This window comes from Cornus florida, unplaced genomic scaffold (genome assembly GCF_030987335.1).
Source record: "Cornus florida cultivar Cherokee Brave unplaced genomic scaffold, ASM3098733v1 CherokeeBrave_3.0.0_Hap2_Chr10, whole genome shotgun sequence".
NCBI lineage: Eukaryota > Viridiplantae > Streptophyta > Magnoliopsida > Cornales > Cornaceae > Cornus > Cornus florida.
The window spans coordinates 102,564,718-102,583,134 of record NW_026775580.1 but is presented as its reverse complement, the minus strand read 5'-3'; the positions used below and the strand labels follow the sequence as shown (position 1 = coordinate 102,583,134).

The window sequence follows — 18,417 nt, the reverse complement described above, 5'->3', positions numbered from 1 at the left end:
AAATCCTCAAATATAAATATTTAAATCTTGACAATCCAAACTCCATAAGTTTACAACTCGAGAATCCATCTCTAGTGGACCCCAAATAAAAGCCCAAAATGCATGGAAGTAAAACTGAAGATAAAATCCATATCTAATATCTGGAAAGAAGTCCTACGTTGTCGGTAGAATAGTAGTCTGTATCTACTCTGCACGAACAAACTCTAACCCTGGAACTGACGAGTACATGAAAAATATAAGGGTGGGTCAGGCCCACATGCAAGTCCTGATCTACTACAATCCAAACAGGAATCCGATACGCAGATACATACTAGAAAGACTCAACAATATTTAGAGTAGTCCATATATGTATAAGTACACACTATAGGACGCTCACTAGTCCAAAAAGGTCTGTCTCAGCCTGAATAAAGATACCATGCAAATCGCACATACTGTGGTCATGTGTATCTAGACCTACCAGGGAACAACACCTCTGTCCAGCTATCCTTCCTAGGCAATATACGCACCTTAACCATGGTCCTGAGACTCAAGCTCATACCATGCCACATATAATAAATATATAAAGTCCGTGTCCTCTTTTTACAAAATATCAACCATCTGAAAAGTGGTTTGATAAATGTAAAGCAAATCCATCCTGACCATATTAAGTCATTCAATTATTTGATTGATATGACACAAGTAGGTGATGGATTTAACTCATAGGGTTAATCCATACCTCAATCCAAATTAGGTAGGATTTAGTGTTTGACTAATCCATACCTAGTATGTCACCGTCCCATACCGGTACATACAAATTCTCCATATAACATAGCTATTAAAACAACACTATATAATCAACAACCATCCTCCAGTATATGCATTGGTATAAATTCATACGTATATCAATATTAGGTATTCACTACAGAACATAAATATCATACTCCAACAGTTTAAATAGTTAGAATAAGACATAGCATTTAAATCCTCCAAAACGGCCAATAAATTGATACAAATTAAACAAATTAAATATTAATTTAAATCCAACTATGTATAGATAAATATAATTAATTTACCATACTTATAACACAGTAAAAATATAGAGTTATATATAATTGAATTATATACAAAACTTTGCCAAGTTCCAGTTATATAAACCTAGCAAAAACAGTGCAACGTATAGCCATTATTTGAACTGTTCATTGCTCCTTCCCTTAAACCATTATTGTATTAAATATTTTCAACATTTATTTAAGTCCCTAACATTTAATTACATCTCACAGTATCATTTAAACAGCCTTAGAAAGCACTGTACAGCCAAACAGCCCCTAAAACTCGTTTTTGGGCAATTCAAGAAAGAGCAGGCTCAATTAAAACATTGAGCCTGCTCTAAATGTAGGTTAGAGTCGGCTCCTTCCGCATTGAGCCGGCTCCATCTTCCTAATAGAGCCGGCTCCATCCTCTTTGAGCCGGCTCTAAGGTGATTTTAGAGCCTGCTCCTTCTTCGTTGCAGTCTACGTCCGTTCTAGTTTCATCTTCTTCAACTCCGGTGATTACAGAGCCTCTGTGGTGTGTTCTAATTCTTATTCTAGGTTCAATCTTAGTACTAAATAAGTTTAAACCACTGAATTCTAATCCTAACATGTGTAGGAACACAAGTTTTAAAGCCCCGTTTACAGAACCTCTGTTAGCAAATCCTAAGCAAGTTGCAACAGATTTAATTCAGATAAATTTGGTGCAATTAAATTCTGTTTTAAACACTTGCTCTGGAGTTCCAATTCAGTCCCAGATTAGTCAACAAACAATGATATACAATCAAAACTTAAATTGAAACACAAGTTGATTCACAGCGGTAGCAAGGTTACAAGTTAATTTTCTTAAAGCAACCAAGAACAGATTAATACCATCAATTTAATTACTGATTAAACATGCATAATAGATATAATTAAGCCTTAGTTTAATCCCTGGAGTCTTCCTAAGCATGCACAGAACACAGACTAAAGGGATAGAATAAAACAGAACTTGCCTTGAGACTTTGGTTTAAAAAACCCCCAACAGTTGTCTCTATCTTCTTTGGATACCTTGGTTGTATCAAACAGCCTCTGCTGCTCCTAATTCAGTCCCGAACTCCTCCTTGAATCACTCAAGTTCACTATGTATTTCCTCTCAATCTTTCTCTCTGTTTTCTCTCTATCACACTGTATACGTGATTATGGTGAATATGATTTTTTTATTTGTAACCCTAAATCAACGTATAAACAATATATATATAGACTCTACAGAAACCCTAAGTCCATACAGATATCACTCGGCCCATAGGTAATCCTAGGTTATAACAATGTCGGCTATGATAAAACCTAAAACCCTAAGTTACAATTAATGCATTTAAAACACATTAAACCAATTAACATAAATAAATAAATAAATAATTAAAACAATTAAATTAAAACTAAAAATAAAACATTTAATTCAAATAAAATCAACTAATAACAATTAAATTAAACAATATCAAGTAGTTCAAATAAATTCAGATAAAATTAAATAATACACCAATTAATGAAAATACACACTTAAACAATTTAAAAATGCAATAAAACAATTAATAAAAATATCAGAATTATCCTTTTGAATTTAGGGGTATTACATTTGGCACGTCTGTTGTTGTTGTTGTTTTTTTTTTTTTTTCATAAACTTTGGAGTTTTTGTTAAGTTAAAGTTTCGGTATTCTATTCGTCTCTTTGTGTAGTTCCCCGGCCGGCACGCGGCGACCCTATCACAGTAAAACACAAGGAAGTTCAACTCAAGCTAGACAGAAAAAGATGATGGCGTTCGAAGCCTAATTCCATCTTGAATTAGGTGTAAAGTGGAGCTCAAAGTTAGTACTGACGGAGTACTAATGGGTAAAAGGCGAATCATCAGAATTATTCAATAGAGACAATTTGCTCAAAAGACGAATAATACATGGAGTTATATATACTTTTTTTCTAATAGGAATGTTTTTTACATATTTTTTATATAGTGAGGTTTTTTTTTTGCACTTAACCCTTTTTAATAAGGTGACAACACGGCTCTTGAATGTCCTTAACAAGGATTTATCCTCTTCCTTTAATATACTGGTGTTGTTTTGTTTTTTGTTGTTAAATAGATCTTATTATTATTATTTTGGTAAAATATTCCATCCGCCAATGATGATAACGAGGCGGGGTTGGGACGGGGAATGTTAATCCCATAACCACTTCTGTTTAGCATAGCTACTCTCATCCATGTACAAAATTATTTATTAAACAAGGTAGTAGCAGGATGAGGCAGGGCGGGGACAAGTTTTTTTTTCCCTAGCCATAGGGTAATAACGTACAGAGTAATTTTGCAATTGTATTATGAATCTAATAGTAAGTTTTCAATCCTTACATCCATTCTTGCTCTACAAATATTTAACCATCCCATAACTGTTTTAAACGAGGTAGGGGAATTTTTACCATCCTTACCCTCGGTCCCCTAATAGTTTTATGGTGGTCTCAAAATTAGTTTCCCATCTTACAAAGGTTAAGAAAAAAAATTGTCATTTTTTTTCATAATTACCTTTTAAAATTTTAAAAATCTCTCAACTTAGTAATACATATATTTAAATTAAAAAGAATAATTTAATAAATTTAAAAGAATACAATACATTAATTACACTTGCCTTTGTGTTATAATATAACAATTAATATAGGATGGAGAGGGAAGTATCATTTGATTCATTTATAATAAAATATAAACATGTGTTCCTATTATGAAAGGGAAATGACATTAATACATTAGGATGCGTCAAACTTTCAAAACCCTATTAACAATCCTTGGAAACAGAAAAAATAAAAAAATTATATTTTCTTCGTCTTAAATTAAATATCTAATTTTCTATTTTTGATTGTCTTAAAATAAATGTTTCATTTAAAATGTTAAATTATAATTTTAATAATATTATTAATTTAACTTCATACATTAAATTTATAAAAAATAAATTATCGAACCCACTTTATCATATTTGGTAATTCATTTAGTACCTGTACAATTTGAGACAAAGGAGTACCACAATTATTATTACTCCTATGTAAAACACACACTATGTACGGCAATATTTTATTCTTTGTATTCAGTAGCGTCCTGACCCAACCGATAGCTTGCCTCCTTCGCTCCACCTTCCTCTTGTTCTTGACCCTGCTACGTACTCTCTTTCTTTCAAGTATAACTACACCTTCCCACTCTGTTTCACAACCCGCATAACCACCACCACCACAAGATAAACCTCTCAATGTTTGAAGAAAGATAAAGTTTAGAATGAAATTCTCATTTTGTAATACTAGCAGTGAACATGTTAAATATACCCTCTTCTCTCTCTGAAGTACGTCTGTCTCGCTCTCTTTCGTCTAGCCATGTCCATCGATGACCCTTGGCCTTTTTCCGATTAAACCCTCCACCCTCTAAAACAACCATCTTTATTTTCTCTCTCTTCTTCTCTGTTTCTCTCTCATCAACCCAAACCCATGTCGAGAAAAATCCTGGGCTTCAATCTCAAGAAACGGGTCTTCAAGTTTCTCCGGCGAAACCCGCCATCGGCGGGATACCGCCGGCTGGACCCACTTCCAACTCGCAAGCCTAAACTCATATCCGGACTCTTTAGCTGCGTCAAAAACAAAGCGAAGTCACTCTGTTCCATGATACCGGGTCGGATCACTCGTCCGGGTTATACCCTTAGGGGTGAAGTCCTGGCTCAAGAGAAGGCGGTGGCGGTGCCCAAGGGTCAGATGGCTGTGTATGTGGGTCAGAAAGGAGGCGAATTTCACAGGGTTTTGGTGCCGGTGATGTACTTCAACCACCCTTTGTTTGGGGAATTGTTGAGGGAGGCTGAGGAGGAGTACGGGTTTAACCACCCGGGAGGGATCACCATCCCTTGTCGGATGTCGGATTTCGAGAGCGTTCAGACCCGGATCGCCGCGGGTCACGGTAGCCGGAAGTTGCTGACGTGGAAGAATGCCCACCAAATTGAAATTGATGGTTAAATGTTTATGATGACGATAGTAATCACGATTAATGATGATAATGATGTTTAAAATCACATAATTAGATAGGGCTTAGTCAGTTTTGTCTTCTTTTTTGGGTGTTAATTTCATGCGCGGATTAATAAATTTTTGAGTTATGTAATTCATATTTTGTATTTACTATTTAGCTGCTTTCATTTTAATTAAACTGAAAATTCATATTTTATACCATGCCAGACAGAGTTAGAAATGATAAAAGATGATATCAGGGAAAGCCAAAGAGGATTTCCTCTGGTGCGGAGGTATTGGTGCCGTTTGGATGGATTTGTGTGGAACCCACGTGTGCTTCGTGTCGGTCCATTCAAATAACACCAACACAAAGCGTTTGATGGCATTGCAAAACTTCTCTTTCCAGATTTTGATTCTGTTCAAAGTTCACATGAATATATCTCTCATATACGGATTGGATTAAAGACTAATTTATATGTTCGGATGTATTTGATTTGAAATTTATTCCTAGATGTTATTTGAAGTGAAGTTAATTATGATTTTATTAATTAGATAGAATCTATTATTTATTAGTGATTTTTTTGAGTAATTAATTCAAACTCGCAGATATTAGGTTGAGTCACTTTGAAATGGCATAAAGCGAAATGTAGTTTAGTGCTAGTGCTTTTCTGTTTGGTATTGCACTATTGTTTTTATATTCTGTAATCTTTATAAAATTTCTTTTTCACACAATGAATTGAAGAAAAGATTTTTGTTTTGAGTCATTTTCATTCCTTAATTCCATTTAAAAAAAATATTAATAATCATATAATTAGAAATTCATTTTCTTGGTAGTCCTTACCTTTTATATTTTGTGATTTTAATTTATTTATTTATTGGTTTTCTTCCTTTTATTTATATTTGTCGTCAAGCTGTTCATTACCATACATTTCCCTGTCATCAATATTGTTAAGTTTAGTGGAGAATCTATACTGGTCCTCTCTTGATGAAGAGATTTTGGTGTGGTAGTCCCCACATTTACTTGATCTCCCAAGCCTGTGCCACATCAGGGTGTTCAAGTGGTTCGTGTGTCATCAAATATTGTTCATCTAATGGATGAACAAATCGGAGTGCGTATTTTTATGAAAAAATTTATATCCCAAAAGAGATGAACAAATCTACATATAAAATATTGTTCGAACCCATCATATAGAATAGGGTACGGTACTCGTGTCATCAAATCTACATATAAATTTATAATTTTTTATAAGAAAAATTATACCCCACACAAAATATATATATGTATCATATATATAATATATAAATGATCTTTTACAAACGGACCAAACACTTTTTCCACTCCACTTATATCGTGACAATTAAATATAATTGCTATATGATGGGTTCGATTTTTAAACCTTGGGCCATTAAGCAAACACCGCCCCATAGGTTGCAGTGGCCCGAGTTGTTTGAAGGGTCATCGATATAAAGGAAAATAACAAGTAGGGCCCAAGGCCAAGCAGGCCAACAAGCAGAGCTCAAACAGAGAAACTAAATTGGAGGGGCCGAAAGATATAGCCCAACCCAACTAGACTATCAAGCATTTTAGTACCGTGCTAACAGTATGAAAGATTTTAAGTTTGATTAAAATTATTTTTAAGTTGATGTTCAGGTGACAGGTTATTCATAATTCAAAGTTTGGCTTAATAAACTAACATTAATTCAATATTTTCAAATTTTTATCTAATACAAATTATGAATGGTGGCTTTGCTTCAGTATCTACCTGTGTACCTCATTGTAATATTGTCAGCAAATTTAACTAAAATAAAAAAAATAATAATTATAACCACTCGCACCAGGAATCTGGTTCTTTCATAGGTCATAGGTGTGACATTATTTGTGCAAGGTCAGTGTACAAATTAATATGGTAAAACAATTGATATTCTTTTTGGATGAGAGACACATGCAAAATGCAAATTAGAATATATTCTGATCTATATATAACGCTAAATCACTCTGCAATGCTATTGTTTTGTCAAACGATTTTTTTTATTCCGTGACTAGTTGATGGTTTAGAAAGTAAATTATTTATCCAATTTACAATTAAGTATTTTTTTTTGTTTATGAAACTAGGACATAGATTGCTTACAACATGAACCCAATTGCACAAACAAGTTGATGATATACCTACAATTTGCATACACAAGTAGGCCCAAGTCCCAAGAAAGACCAAATGGGTCCTTTCTTAAAAGCAATAAGCCAATAATTCCACAACGCAGTTGAGCAAAGAACCAAAGGCAACACACACATTCTCTCTTACTCGGGTCACTTTCACATCACCAAAACAAAGAATCAAAAACAGAACAAATCAAATGATAGAACAAAAATGAAGGACCAAACAAGAACCACCCTTCAACCACACTCGACCCACATGACCAAAACCCTCCTACCTCTGATCAAACGCTCTCCTATCCTCTTCCTATTCTCTCTCTTCTCTCTCCTCACCACCAGCCATGTCAAAGCTCACATCTTCATCTATGCTCGCTGTTCACAAGAGAAGTACCAACCCAACTCGCAATTCGAGGCCAACCTCAACTCCTTACTAACATCTGCGACCAGTTCCTCCCATCAGGCCACTTACAACGGCTTCACAATCGGAAACGATAGCTCGGTGGAAGCATCCATATATGGACTCTACCAATGCAGAGGTGATTTGAAGACAAGTGATTGCTCGCTATGCATCGAAAGCGCGGTGGGCCAAGTGAGTTTGGTGTGTCCGGACGCTTATGGGGCTAGTTTGCAACTAGATGGGTGTGTGATAAGATACGAGCACATAGACTTTTTGGGGAAGTTGGACACGAGTGTTAGGCACAAGAAGTGTAGCAAGAGTGTGAGCAACGACGTTGAGTTCTTCAAACGGAGAGACGATGTTCTCGCTGATTTGCAAGCCGCGGTAGGGTTTCGAGTGAGTAGTTCGGGTTTGGTGGAGGGTTTTGCGCAGTGTTTGGGTGATTTGAGTGCTGCGGATTGCTCTTCTTGCCTTGCGGATGCTGTTGTCGAGTTGAAGAGCTTGTGTGGGTCTGCTGAGGCAGCTGATGTGTTCTTGGAGCAGTGTTATGCTAGGTACTGGGCTTCTGGTTACTATGATTCTTCAGGTACATATTTCATATACTCCCTATATCTGTCTCACTTTCTTCATAATTCATTCAACAATAGGATAGTTACATTCTTTGTTGCTTTTTCCCAAAAAAAAAAAAAAAAAAAAAAGAAGGATTGCACACACCACTAAACAATTAGGTCATTGGAGGCATATATTGTAATCACTATCTGACCAACGATGCCATTTAGATTTAACCAAAAAAAAAAACAATGCTATTTAGATCTATTTGTCAAATCCAAATATGTACCAGAAGGAATTTTTATCCATTAATTGAAAATGTAATGCATATGAGTTTCATCCACATACAATTTAAAAAAAAAAACCAACAACTAATTAAACAAATCCATCTAAGAAATCGGACAAAATATAGTTACCTTTAAATGAATTGTCATTTACTTTTGATGTCAGCAATCCATTTCTCACTCAGAACTCGATAAATAATAAGAATTTATTGAAATAACGTAATGCAGGCGCGGATCTAACATAGGACTAACCCCCATGCGATTTTTTATATTTTCTTTTTATATCTCAATTTTTTTAGAATTTATGAAAATGCCCCCACTAAAATTACAATTCGCCCCCATTGAATTTTTTATTTATTTTTTTACATTTTATACTTCAAATGTTTAAGAATTTATGAAGATGCCCTTTCTAAAATTATAATTTGCCCCCACTTTTTTTTTTTTTTTTTTTTTTTTTTTTTTTGCATTTTATACTTTAATTTTTTGAAAATTTATGAAGAAAACCACATTAAATTACAAAAATGGACCCACCATATAAGTTTGCCCCCACAAATTAAAAGGCCGCCCCCCTAAAAAATGGACCCACCATATAAGCGCTGGTAGCTCTGGCTCTGGTAGCCCCAACGGCAGATACCTCTACTTATGCCGACGGAAGGTGGACTTCATCTGGATTCATCTTCTTGCTAGGATTTCCCTAGCGGAGTCACCAAATGTATGTACCTATTTTTGAGTCAAACTGAGAGATGAAAATATCTGGGAAATACCACTAAGACAATATGAGGAATACAAAAGAGTGGATTGAGGGAGAGAGAACCAACCCAATCTAAGGACTGAAACGGTGATAGAGATCAAAGGCGAAGTTTGGAGTACTGTTAAAGCCCAAATTCCTTATGCTCTTTCTTTTTTGCCTTTGCCACCTCTTTATAGTCCTACGTCATTCAGATGGCATATGTTGGGCATCCGGATAAGATGAGTCAGGGCCCATGTTCTTTTATAGATCATGATGCCTTAAATCCTATTCTTTTGGTTCTGCTGCCAAGTGTACGTATCTCCTTGAATGACCTAAATGGACGGTAACTGTAAAGGTCTCTGTGCTTACTCCAGCTTGTCTTTCGCTCTTATCCTCAAATTACAGTCCTGTCTTAGCAAGACTTTGCTAATTTTCCATCTTCCATTCCAAAGTCCTTTATGCATTCCCAATGGCCTCTAAGAGTCCTACCAATACTCTTTCGTTGCTCCTTTTGTTTGGGAGAATGTGGTTTGGTCAGATTGAGATTCAAGGCTTGTCGATCAACCGTTTGTGGCTGGGCTGGATCAAGGTTCAAAGCCGTTGATCGATAGTTTGTGGCTTCGTCGGATTGAGGTTCAAGGCCCGTCGATCAACAGTTTGTGACTAGGTTGGATCGAGGTTCATGGGCCCATCGATCAACCGTGTGTGGCTTGGTCGGATCGAGATTCAAGCTGGCCCCTCGATCGACAATTTTTGGTTTGGTCGGATCGAGGTTCAAAGCCCATCGAATGACAGTTTGTGGCTTTATTGGATCGAAATTCAAGGCCCATTGATCTACAGTGTGTAATTTGGTCGGATCGAGATTCAAGGCCTGTCGATTGACAGTTTGTGGTTAGGTCGGATCGAGGTTCAAGGCTCGTCAATTTGACAGATTATGGCTTGGTCGGATTGAAGTTCGAGGCCATCGATCGACAGTTTCTTTTGCCGAGTTGGATTTCCAATATCGACCAAGTGTTCGTCACTTTGTCTTTTTGCTATTCTTGTTCAGTGCCAACTTGATTTGACTTTTAAACTATATCCACACACTTCATTGTTTTGTCATTCTGTTTTTCCTCTCTTCTCTTCTTTTATTTCTAATGTTTTCAATTATAAACGGCATGATTTGGCTTAAAGCTAAAAGGAACGGCTAAGAAGATGTATGAGTCACACCGTAATCATTCCGACAACATATAGTTACAAATTTAAAATTTTTACTCCGTTTTCTTGTCACCCAAACATTAAAGCATTGTTAAATGATTTGATTTTTGAATTTTTTTGGTTGATTAATTATCTGAAACCTCCCCTTTTACACAATGAATGTAAAGTATGTGTTGTAATTTTATTTTTTCATTTTTCACTGCCTAAACAAAAGGGTATGTTTGGTATATTAAAATTTTCATTAAATCCTAAACGGCTTCATGTGTATTTTTAAGAAGAGCGTTTTGGAGAAACTCAAGGTCCCTTCTCCAAAACGCTCTTCCAATGACTCAAAACACTTCTAAAAAATTTGTCAAACACAGCTCCAAATAGCTTTAACCAGTGTTTGAAAAGCCAATCCAAATAGGCCCTAAAATACAGTGTTTTAAAAGGATGCGAGAGAAAGCTTTATGGAAACAGTTGAAATGAAATAGTGACAGCCTAGCTTAGTCCCTTGTCTATCTTTATGCATAGCACTAATTCACATTCCTTATGCTTTTGGTGTTTGCATAGATTCTTTCGACGATGATCAAGCCGGAAAAACAGTAGCCATGACTGTAGGCATACTGGCTGGTGTCGCAGTGGTGATCGTTCTTCTCTCATTCTGCCGGAAAGCACTTGGTGAAGTCCAATTTTTCTCATTCGATTGTTGCATAATATGTGTGACTGTATATCATATTCTCCTCAAAACAGTTGAATTTTGTAGCAATAGGACTACAGGAGTCTCATATGCCTTCAAACAACTAAACTATGTGATAACAAGAGTATCGTACGTAGTATGTTAGACTAATCATTTAGGACGTACTCAGGTGTGCAATCTATGAATTTATAAAGTTTTCATTATTGATGATGATTACAATTATTTTGCGTATGCAGGTTAAGAAGTTGGGATGGTGATGATTTATTTTCTAATGAATAGGAGGATGATCGATCATTGTACAAGGACCCACACGTTTGTTCCAATATCATCTTGTGGCATAAAGTAACACCAAAATCTCTATTGTACATACCCCTTCAAAGGGCTGTTGCACATCATCATACCTATCGCCTTACTTTTTCATATACAAATTATGAATGGTGGCTTTGCTTCAGTATCTACCTCAGTGTAATATTGTCAGCAAATTTAACTAGAAATAAAAATAAAAATAAATAATAATAACCATTCCCACCACACCAGGAATCTGGTTCTTTCATAGGTCATAGGTTTGACATTATTTGTGCAAGGCCAGTGTACAAATTAATACGGTAAAAGTTAAAACAAGTGATATTCTTTTCGGATGAGATACACATGCAAAATTAATGCAAATTAGAATATATTCTGATCTGTACATAACGGTATATTAATCACTCTGCAATGCGATTGTGTTGTCAACGATTTTTTTTATTCCGTGACTAGTTGATGTTCTAGAAAGTAAATTATTTATCCAATTTACAATTAAGTATTTATTTATTTATTTATGAAACTAGGACATAGATTGCTTACAACATGAACAGAATTGCATATATACAAGTTCATGCTATATATTTTCCGAAAAACGTTGATGCTATATACCTACAATTTGCATACACAAGTAGGCCCAAGTCAAGAAAGACCAAATGGGTCCTTTCTAAAAAGCAATAATTCCACAACGCAGTCAACAAAGAACCAAAAGGCAACACACACATTCTCTCTTACTCGGTCACTTTCACATCACCAAAACAAACATCAAAAACAGAACAAATCAAAGGATGGAACAAAAATGAAGGACCAATCAATAAAAATGTCAAGAACCACCCTTCAACCATACTCTACTCAGATGACCAAAACCCTCCTACCTCTAATCAATCCCTCTCCTCTCCTCTTCCTCTTCTCTCTCTTCTCTCTCCTCACCACCAGCCATGTCAAAGCTCACATCTTCATCTATGCTGGCTGTTCTCAAGAGAAGTACCAACCCAACTCGCAGTTCGAGGCCAACCTCAACTCTTTACTAACATCTGCGGCCAGTTCCTCCCATCAGGCCACTTACTACGGCTTCGCAATCGGAAACGATAGCTCGGTGGAAGCATCCGTATATGGACTCTACCAATGCAGAGGTGATTTGAAGACGAGCGATTGCTCGCTATGCATCGAAAGCGCGGTGGGGCAAGTGAGTTTGGTGTGTCCGTACGCTTATGGGGCTAGTTTGCAACTAGATGGGTGTGTGATAAGATTCGAGCACATAGACTTTTTGGGGAAGTTGGACACGAGTGTTAAGTACAAGAAGTGTAGCAAGAGTGTGAGCAACGACGTTGAGTTCTTCAAACGGAGAGACGATGTTCTCGCTGATTTGCAAGCCGCGGTAGGGTTTCGGGTGAGTAGTTCGGGTTTGGTGGAGGGTTTTGCGCAGTGTTTGGGTGATTTGAGTGCTGCGGATTGCTCTTCTTGCCTTGCGGATGCTGTTGTGAAGTTGAAGAGCTTGTGTGGGTCTGCTCAGGCAGCTGATGTGTTCTTGGCACAGTGTTATGCTAGGTACTGGGCTTCTGGTTACTATGATTCTTCAGGTACATATTTCGTATACTCCCTATATCTCACTTTCTTCATAATTCATTCAACAATAGGATAGTTACTTTCTTTTTTTCTTTTTCAAAAAATAAATAAATAGGATTGCACAGACCACTAAACAATTAGGTCATTGGAGGTGTACATATATATATATTGAAAGGTAAATTTCAATTTATAAAAATATGGAAAGAAGAACTGTACAGCCCCAATGGAAGAGAACAAAGGCCCAAACAATGGCCCAACAATGCAAACTAGACTATATTGTAATCACTATCTGACGAATAATGCTGTTTAGACTTATTTGTCATACCCAAATGCGTAGGAATTTTTATCTATTCGAGAATGTAATGCATATGAGTTTCATCCACATACAAATACTAAAAAAATAAAAAAAATTAAAAAAAAAAAAACCAAACAACTAAACAAATAGGTTTAAGAAATCTGACAAAATATAGTTACCTTTAAATGAATTGTCTTTTACTTTTGATGTCAGCAATCCATTTCTTACTCTTAACTAAAAAAATAATGAGAATTTACTGAAATAATGTAATATGATTAGAGATTACCACATTCGTGATAACTTGGTAGGACTTGGTATTTGGAACTTAGGTTAGATGAGAGTGATGAGACAGAAAGAGCCCACTTAATATATTTTTTTTCGAATTAAGGCTAGTGTCAAGCTCATAGTCCCTTTATAAAGCAAAGCATTGTTATGGTCATTGAAGCTTTATTACCTTGTTTTCGTCACATTCTAGTGTTTTGTCATTCCCCTCTCTTCATCTTTCCTTTTTCTTTTCATCTTTTTAAAGCTATTCTTTGTTCACTTGGTTATTTTTCTCTTTTAGATGTTTAATGCAAGACATATATATAGGTAGAATATTGATCGATTAATATCAATTACAAGCAAGTTCAAATCCACCCTTAAAAAAAAAAATTTAATATGCTTCAATTATAATTATAGGCAGTGGAGCTCATTCAGTTTAAAACATTTTGACCACTTTAGGGTTGAGAGAGAGAGAGAGAGAGAGAGAGAGAGAGAGCACGCTTTAAAATAATTCCAAGGCATGAGTCAACAAATAATCTCTTTATAATGTAAAGCATTATGGCATTGAAGCTTTATTATTTTCTTTTGGGAATGCACATCATTGTTTTGTCATTCTGTTTTTCCTCTCTTCTCTTCTTTTATTTTTAATGATTTCAATTATAAGTGGCATGATTTGGCTTAAAGCTAAAAGGAATGGCCGAGAAGATGTACGAAAAGAAAAAGAAAACCACAGTCGTCACACCCTAATCATTCCGACAACATATAGTTACAAAATTTAAAAATTTTACTCTGCTTTCTCATCACCCAAACAGCCCTTAAAGTATTGTTAAAGGATTTAATTTTTGAATTTTTTTTGGTTGATTAATTATCTGAAATCTCCCATTTTACGTAATGAATGTAAGTAAAATGATGTAATTAATTAATGGATAATTTCATAAAAATGGAGTTTTGGGGGTCAAAAGACAAAAGCATATAGTCAAAATTCAGTTTTCCAAATTAATGAAATTTTATAAAAGTCTGACATATATCATCTTTTTTATTCCCAAAATACATTTCTATTATTGTCATGAAATTATGCTACTACCCCTCTCCTTATTTGGCAGCCTCCTCTTCCCTCAAACTCTCAAAACACATTGTCAAAATCACTGTAAGAAGAATGAAGTCAAAATTCACTTTTCTATTCATTTTCTTTATAAATCATCCATTCTCAATATAATTTCCTTTCAAACTTTGATTTCCTCCTCTATTTTACTTACTTATTTTTATATATCTATATACTGTGAAGATCTTGAATTTGGCAGTGGTAGTGAGAGAGAATAGAGAGAATCAAAGACTGTAATATTTATTAGTGTCGGTTTAAATGGTAACTTTATTTGTTTAGTAAATTTATTTTAATAATTGTGAAACTTCATTATTTTAATTAAATAAATTATATTAAAATAAATAAGTAAAATAGAGGAAGAAATCAAAGTTAGAAAGGAAATTACATTGAGAACTAATGATTTATAAAGAAAATGAACTGAAAAATGGATTTTGACTTCATTCTTTTTACAGTGATTTTGACGGTGTGATTCGAGAGTTTGAGAAAAGAGGAGCGGCTGGAGAAGGAGAGTTTGAGAGAATTGGCATAGATGTGTTTCTCTTCTCTCTTTAGATTTGAGAGGGTTAGTAGCATAATTTCATAACAATAATAGAAGGTTATTTTGGAAATAAAAAGATAATGTATAATAATTTTTCATGTCCACATTTGACTTACATAAAATAACATTAATTTGAAAAACTTGATTTTAATTTCATTCTTTTGTCCTTTGATCCTCCAAAACCCCATTTTTTATGGAATTATCCCATTAATTAAAAGGATGTGAGAGAAAGCTCTATGGAAACAGTTGAAATGAAATTGTGACAGATCAAGCTAGCCTAGCTTAGTCCCTTGTCTATCTTTATGCATAGCACTAATTCACATTCCTTTTTCTTTTGGTGTTTGCATAGATTCTTCCGACGATGATCAAGCCGGAAAAACTGTAGCCATGATTGTAGGCATACTGGCTGGGGTAGCAGTGGTGATCGTTCTTCTCTCATTCTGCCGGAAAGCACTTGGTGAAGTACTCCACTTTTTTTCATTCGATTGTTGCATAATATGTGTGACTGTGCATATCATATTCTCCTCAAACAGTCGAATTATGTAGTAACAGGAGTCCCGTATATCTTCAAGCAACTAAACTCTGTGATAACAAGAGTCTCCCATGTTAGACTAATCATTTAGGACTCTTGAGGGTGTGCATTCTATTAATTTATAAAGTTTTCATTACTGATGATGATTACAATTATTTTGTGTATGCAGGTTGAGAAGTTGGGAATTGGAGGATGTGTACAAGGACCCACATGTTTGTTTCAATATTATCTTGTGGCATAAAGTAACACTAAAATCTCTACAGTCCACACCCTTCAAAGGGCTGTTGATTCCCTTGATGTTGCACATCATTATACCCATTACCCTACTTTTTCATATTTTATGTCTAAAGCTATATTTTGCATACGAGAGTTACATGAAGTTAACAATTGGATCTTCTGTTTTTTTTATATGTTTCTAAGTTGCTGAAAAATTAAAATAATAATAATAATAATAATTTGGGTTAACAATTGGCATAAATTCTTTGCTAATTTTTTTAAAAAATTCCCCACTAATCCTAATTTTATGAGATTAAAATCATTGATTTCTTACGAAACAGTATCCTAATCCGTCCAATTAGTGATATAACTTACAAAAATATTGTGATGTTTAGCTCCACGTCATGACATTTTGGTAACGTACATCACTAACTTAATGGAATAGGACTAAAGTTTCGCATGAGAGGATTTTCATCCGGTTTACATCCATGTTGCTTCAATAGAAAACAATGTGGATACAGGGCGGAAGGAAGGGGGGCTGGCGGAGGCCATGGCCCCCCTAATTTTTTGAAATTTTTTTTTAGTATAAGTAAAAATAAAATTGTATAGCATCTTTGGTATAAAATCTATACTTGGCCCCCCTAAGAAAAAATTTTCTTTCTTTCTTTAATTAACATTTAACAAAAGATAGTTTATATATAATTTAAAAGAAAGTGATTTAATTGACGACTATAGAATCTTAATAAAAATTTAATGTGGCTATCTTAAATTTCAACTCAAACACGGTTCTTTCCATGATGTGACTATCTTAAAATCCTTCCAACTCAAGCACGATTCTTTTCATAACCTTATTATCTTAAAATTCCACCTCATACATGATTCTTTCCATCACTTTTTTTTTTTCCTTTTTATTTATTTTTATTGGAATGCTTTTATAAGAAGTCTATAAGAAATTAATTTTTACAAAATTTAGAACAAAAAATTCATTTGAAAATATCAACAAAAATCAATGATTTAAGAATCGAAATTCTTATTTTATTAATTTGTTTGTGTTTGTGTTTGTGTTTTTTTTTTTTTTTTTTTTTTTTTTTTAAAAATTCAATTGTTAGTTTTTTTTAAAAAAAAGTTATTTTTGTTTTTTTTTTCGGTAAATAAAGAGAGTTATTTAATTGAATTTTTTTTTATAATTTTGGCATAAATCTTATTTGTGTTTGTTCAGAAAGTTTGATAAAAATTTTATTTAAATAACTAGTTTTTTTATTTAAATAAATTGGGAAAAGTTTTAGATAGATATATTTTTTTTGTGAATATAATAAATAGTAAAATATTTTTGCCTACGTAATATATTTTTTTTTTCAAAAGTTCTAGTTAGGTAATGTTGTTTATAATTACCAACAGGCTAGTGGCCTAGCGGTACCAAACTCCTACTTCTCAAAAAGAGGTCAGGAGTTCGAGTCTCAATGAAGGCATGTGTGTGTGAATACCAATTAGGAAAAAAAAAAATGTTGTTTATAATTTTGGCCCCCCCAACCTCAAGATCCTGGCTCCGCTCCTGTGGGATAGGAGATAAAACTTTTTAATCTTAGTGAAATTCAAGACGCTTGAGACAGTGAAAGGATGGTTGGGTTAAAATGGGATTTCAAATATGTAAAGGAAATTTTTTTATACTATTTGATTAAGGGTAAATTACAATGACCTTTTCAGAGGTTTCATCAATATACACTGACTTTCCTTCTTTTTTGTCAAATTATACTTACCTCCCTTAAGATTTGTTTATTAATATATACCATATACATTCTCTTCGTTAACAGTCAACGACGAAAAATGTTGATATCAACACTTTTATAAATTTCAAATTCAAGTTCTACCTTTGGAATACATATTTATCACAATAAAATACAATATATTTAAGGATGGAAACATAATTTCAAATTTGACAAGTCTAACCAGAGAGGATAATATAATTAATTTGACAAATATGTGGGTAGGTCAATGTAATTTACCCTTGATTCAGTGAATGAATTTAGGAAATTGCAAGCAACTTACATACACGCACACAACTTACATGTTGACCAGTAATTCGTGTGTGACCAGTCTCGAACGGGAGAAATTATTAGATAGTTCTGGTGATTTGACATTTGGTCATTTGGTGTACTAATTTAATGAAAGCTAATATTGAGATTTTTTTTGTAATATATTAATACTCTTATGGGGTCATTTTCTTAGTCCGAGAGTCTGGTTCACCAAATGTCAATTGATCATGACTATCTAATAATTTCTCCCGAATTATGTAATAATTTCTCTCGAATTATGTAATAATTTCTCGAACTGTGTAATAATTTTTGGTGGACAAGAGAGAGAGAGAATGCAATGAGGGAAGTAGACAGGCTCAGAATGATTGGTTAGTGTAACAAGGGGAAGCTTGTCCCACATCCGATCCGGGTATATATGGGTTAGGTGTTAACCCTACTTAATAGTTTAAACTTTTAGGTTGGATCGCGAATCACCTACCCGTTATAGTTGGTATCAAAGCCAAACCCAATCCTTGATCCAGTGTTACGTTAAGCGCCCAGCCCGGAAGGTGTCTGGGTCTTCACTTTGGGTAGGTAGGGT

The 18,417-nt window shown here is 34.5% G+C and overlaps 3 protein-coding genes across 5 annotated transcripts; all 3 read left to right on the top strand.

Moving 5' to 3' along the window:
- Positions 1–4,086: 4,086 nt before the first annotated feature.
- LOC132276517 (auxin-responsive protein SAUR36) lies at positions 4,087–5,157 on the top strand. The gene has a single exon (XM_059777975.1). The coding sequence runs from the start codon at positions 4,500–4,502 to the stop codon at positions 5,013–5,015; it is 516 nt and encodes a 171-aa protein (XP_059633958.1). The 5' UTR covers positions 4,087–4,499; the 3' UTR covers positions 5,016–5,157.
- A 1,909-nt stretch (positions 5,158–7,066) lies between these two features.
- On the top strand, positions 7,067–11,731 carry LOC132276516 (plasmodesmata-located protein 8-like). 2 transcript variants are annotated; one of them, XM_059777974.1, is made up of 3 exons: positions 7,076–8,138; positions 10,865–10,972; positions 11,228–11,731. In XM_059777974.1, exons 1-3 carry the CDS (start codon positions 7,370–7,372, stop codon positions 11,230–11,232), a joined length of 882 nt encoding a protein of 293 aa, XP_059633957.1. In that variant the 5' UTR covers positions 7,076–7,369; the 3' UTR covers positions 11,233–11,731. The 2 variants fall into 2 exon arrangements, with proteins under 2 accessions (XP_059633956.1, XP_059633957.1); XM_059777973.1 differs by lacking the exon at positions 11,228–11,731 and having other exon boundaries at positions 7,067–8,138; positions 10,865–11,221.
- A 90-nt stretch (positions 11,732–11,821) lies between these two features.
- On the top strand, positions 11,822–15,990 carry LOC132276515 (plasmodesmata-located protein 8-like). Of its 2 annotated transcripts, none has more exons than XM_059777971.1 (3): positions 11,822–12,871; positions 15,406–15,518; positions 15,758–15,990. In XM_059777971.1, the coding sequence occupies exons 1-3, from the start codon at positions 11,866–11,868 to the stop codon at positions 15,827–15,829; spliced, it is 1,191 nt and encodes a 396-aa protein (XP_059633954.1). In that variant the 5' UTR covers positions 11,822–11,865; the 3' UTR covers positions 15,830–15,990. The 2 variants fall into 2 exon arrangements, with proteins under 2 accessions (XP_059633954.1, XP_059633955.1); XM_059777972.1 differs by having other exon boundaries at positions 11,828–12,871; positions 15,406–15,513.
- Positions 15,991–18,417: the final 2,427 nt, after the last annotated feature.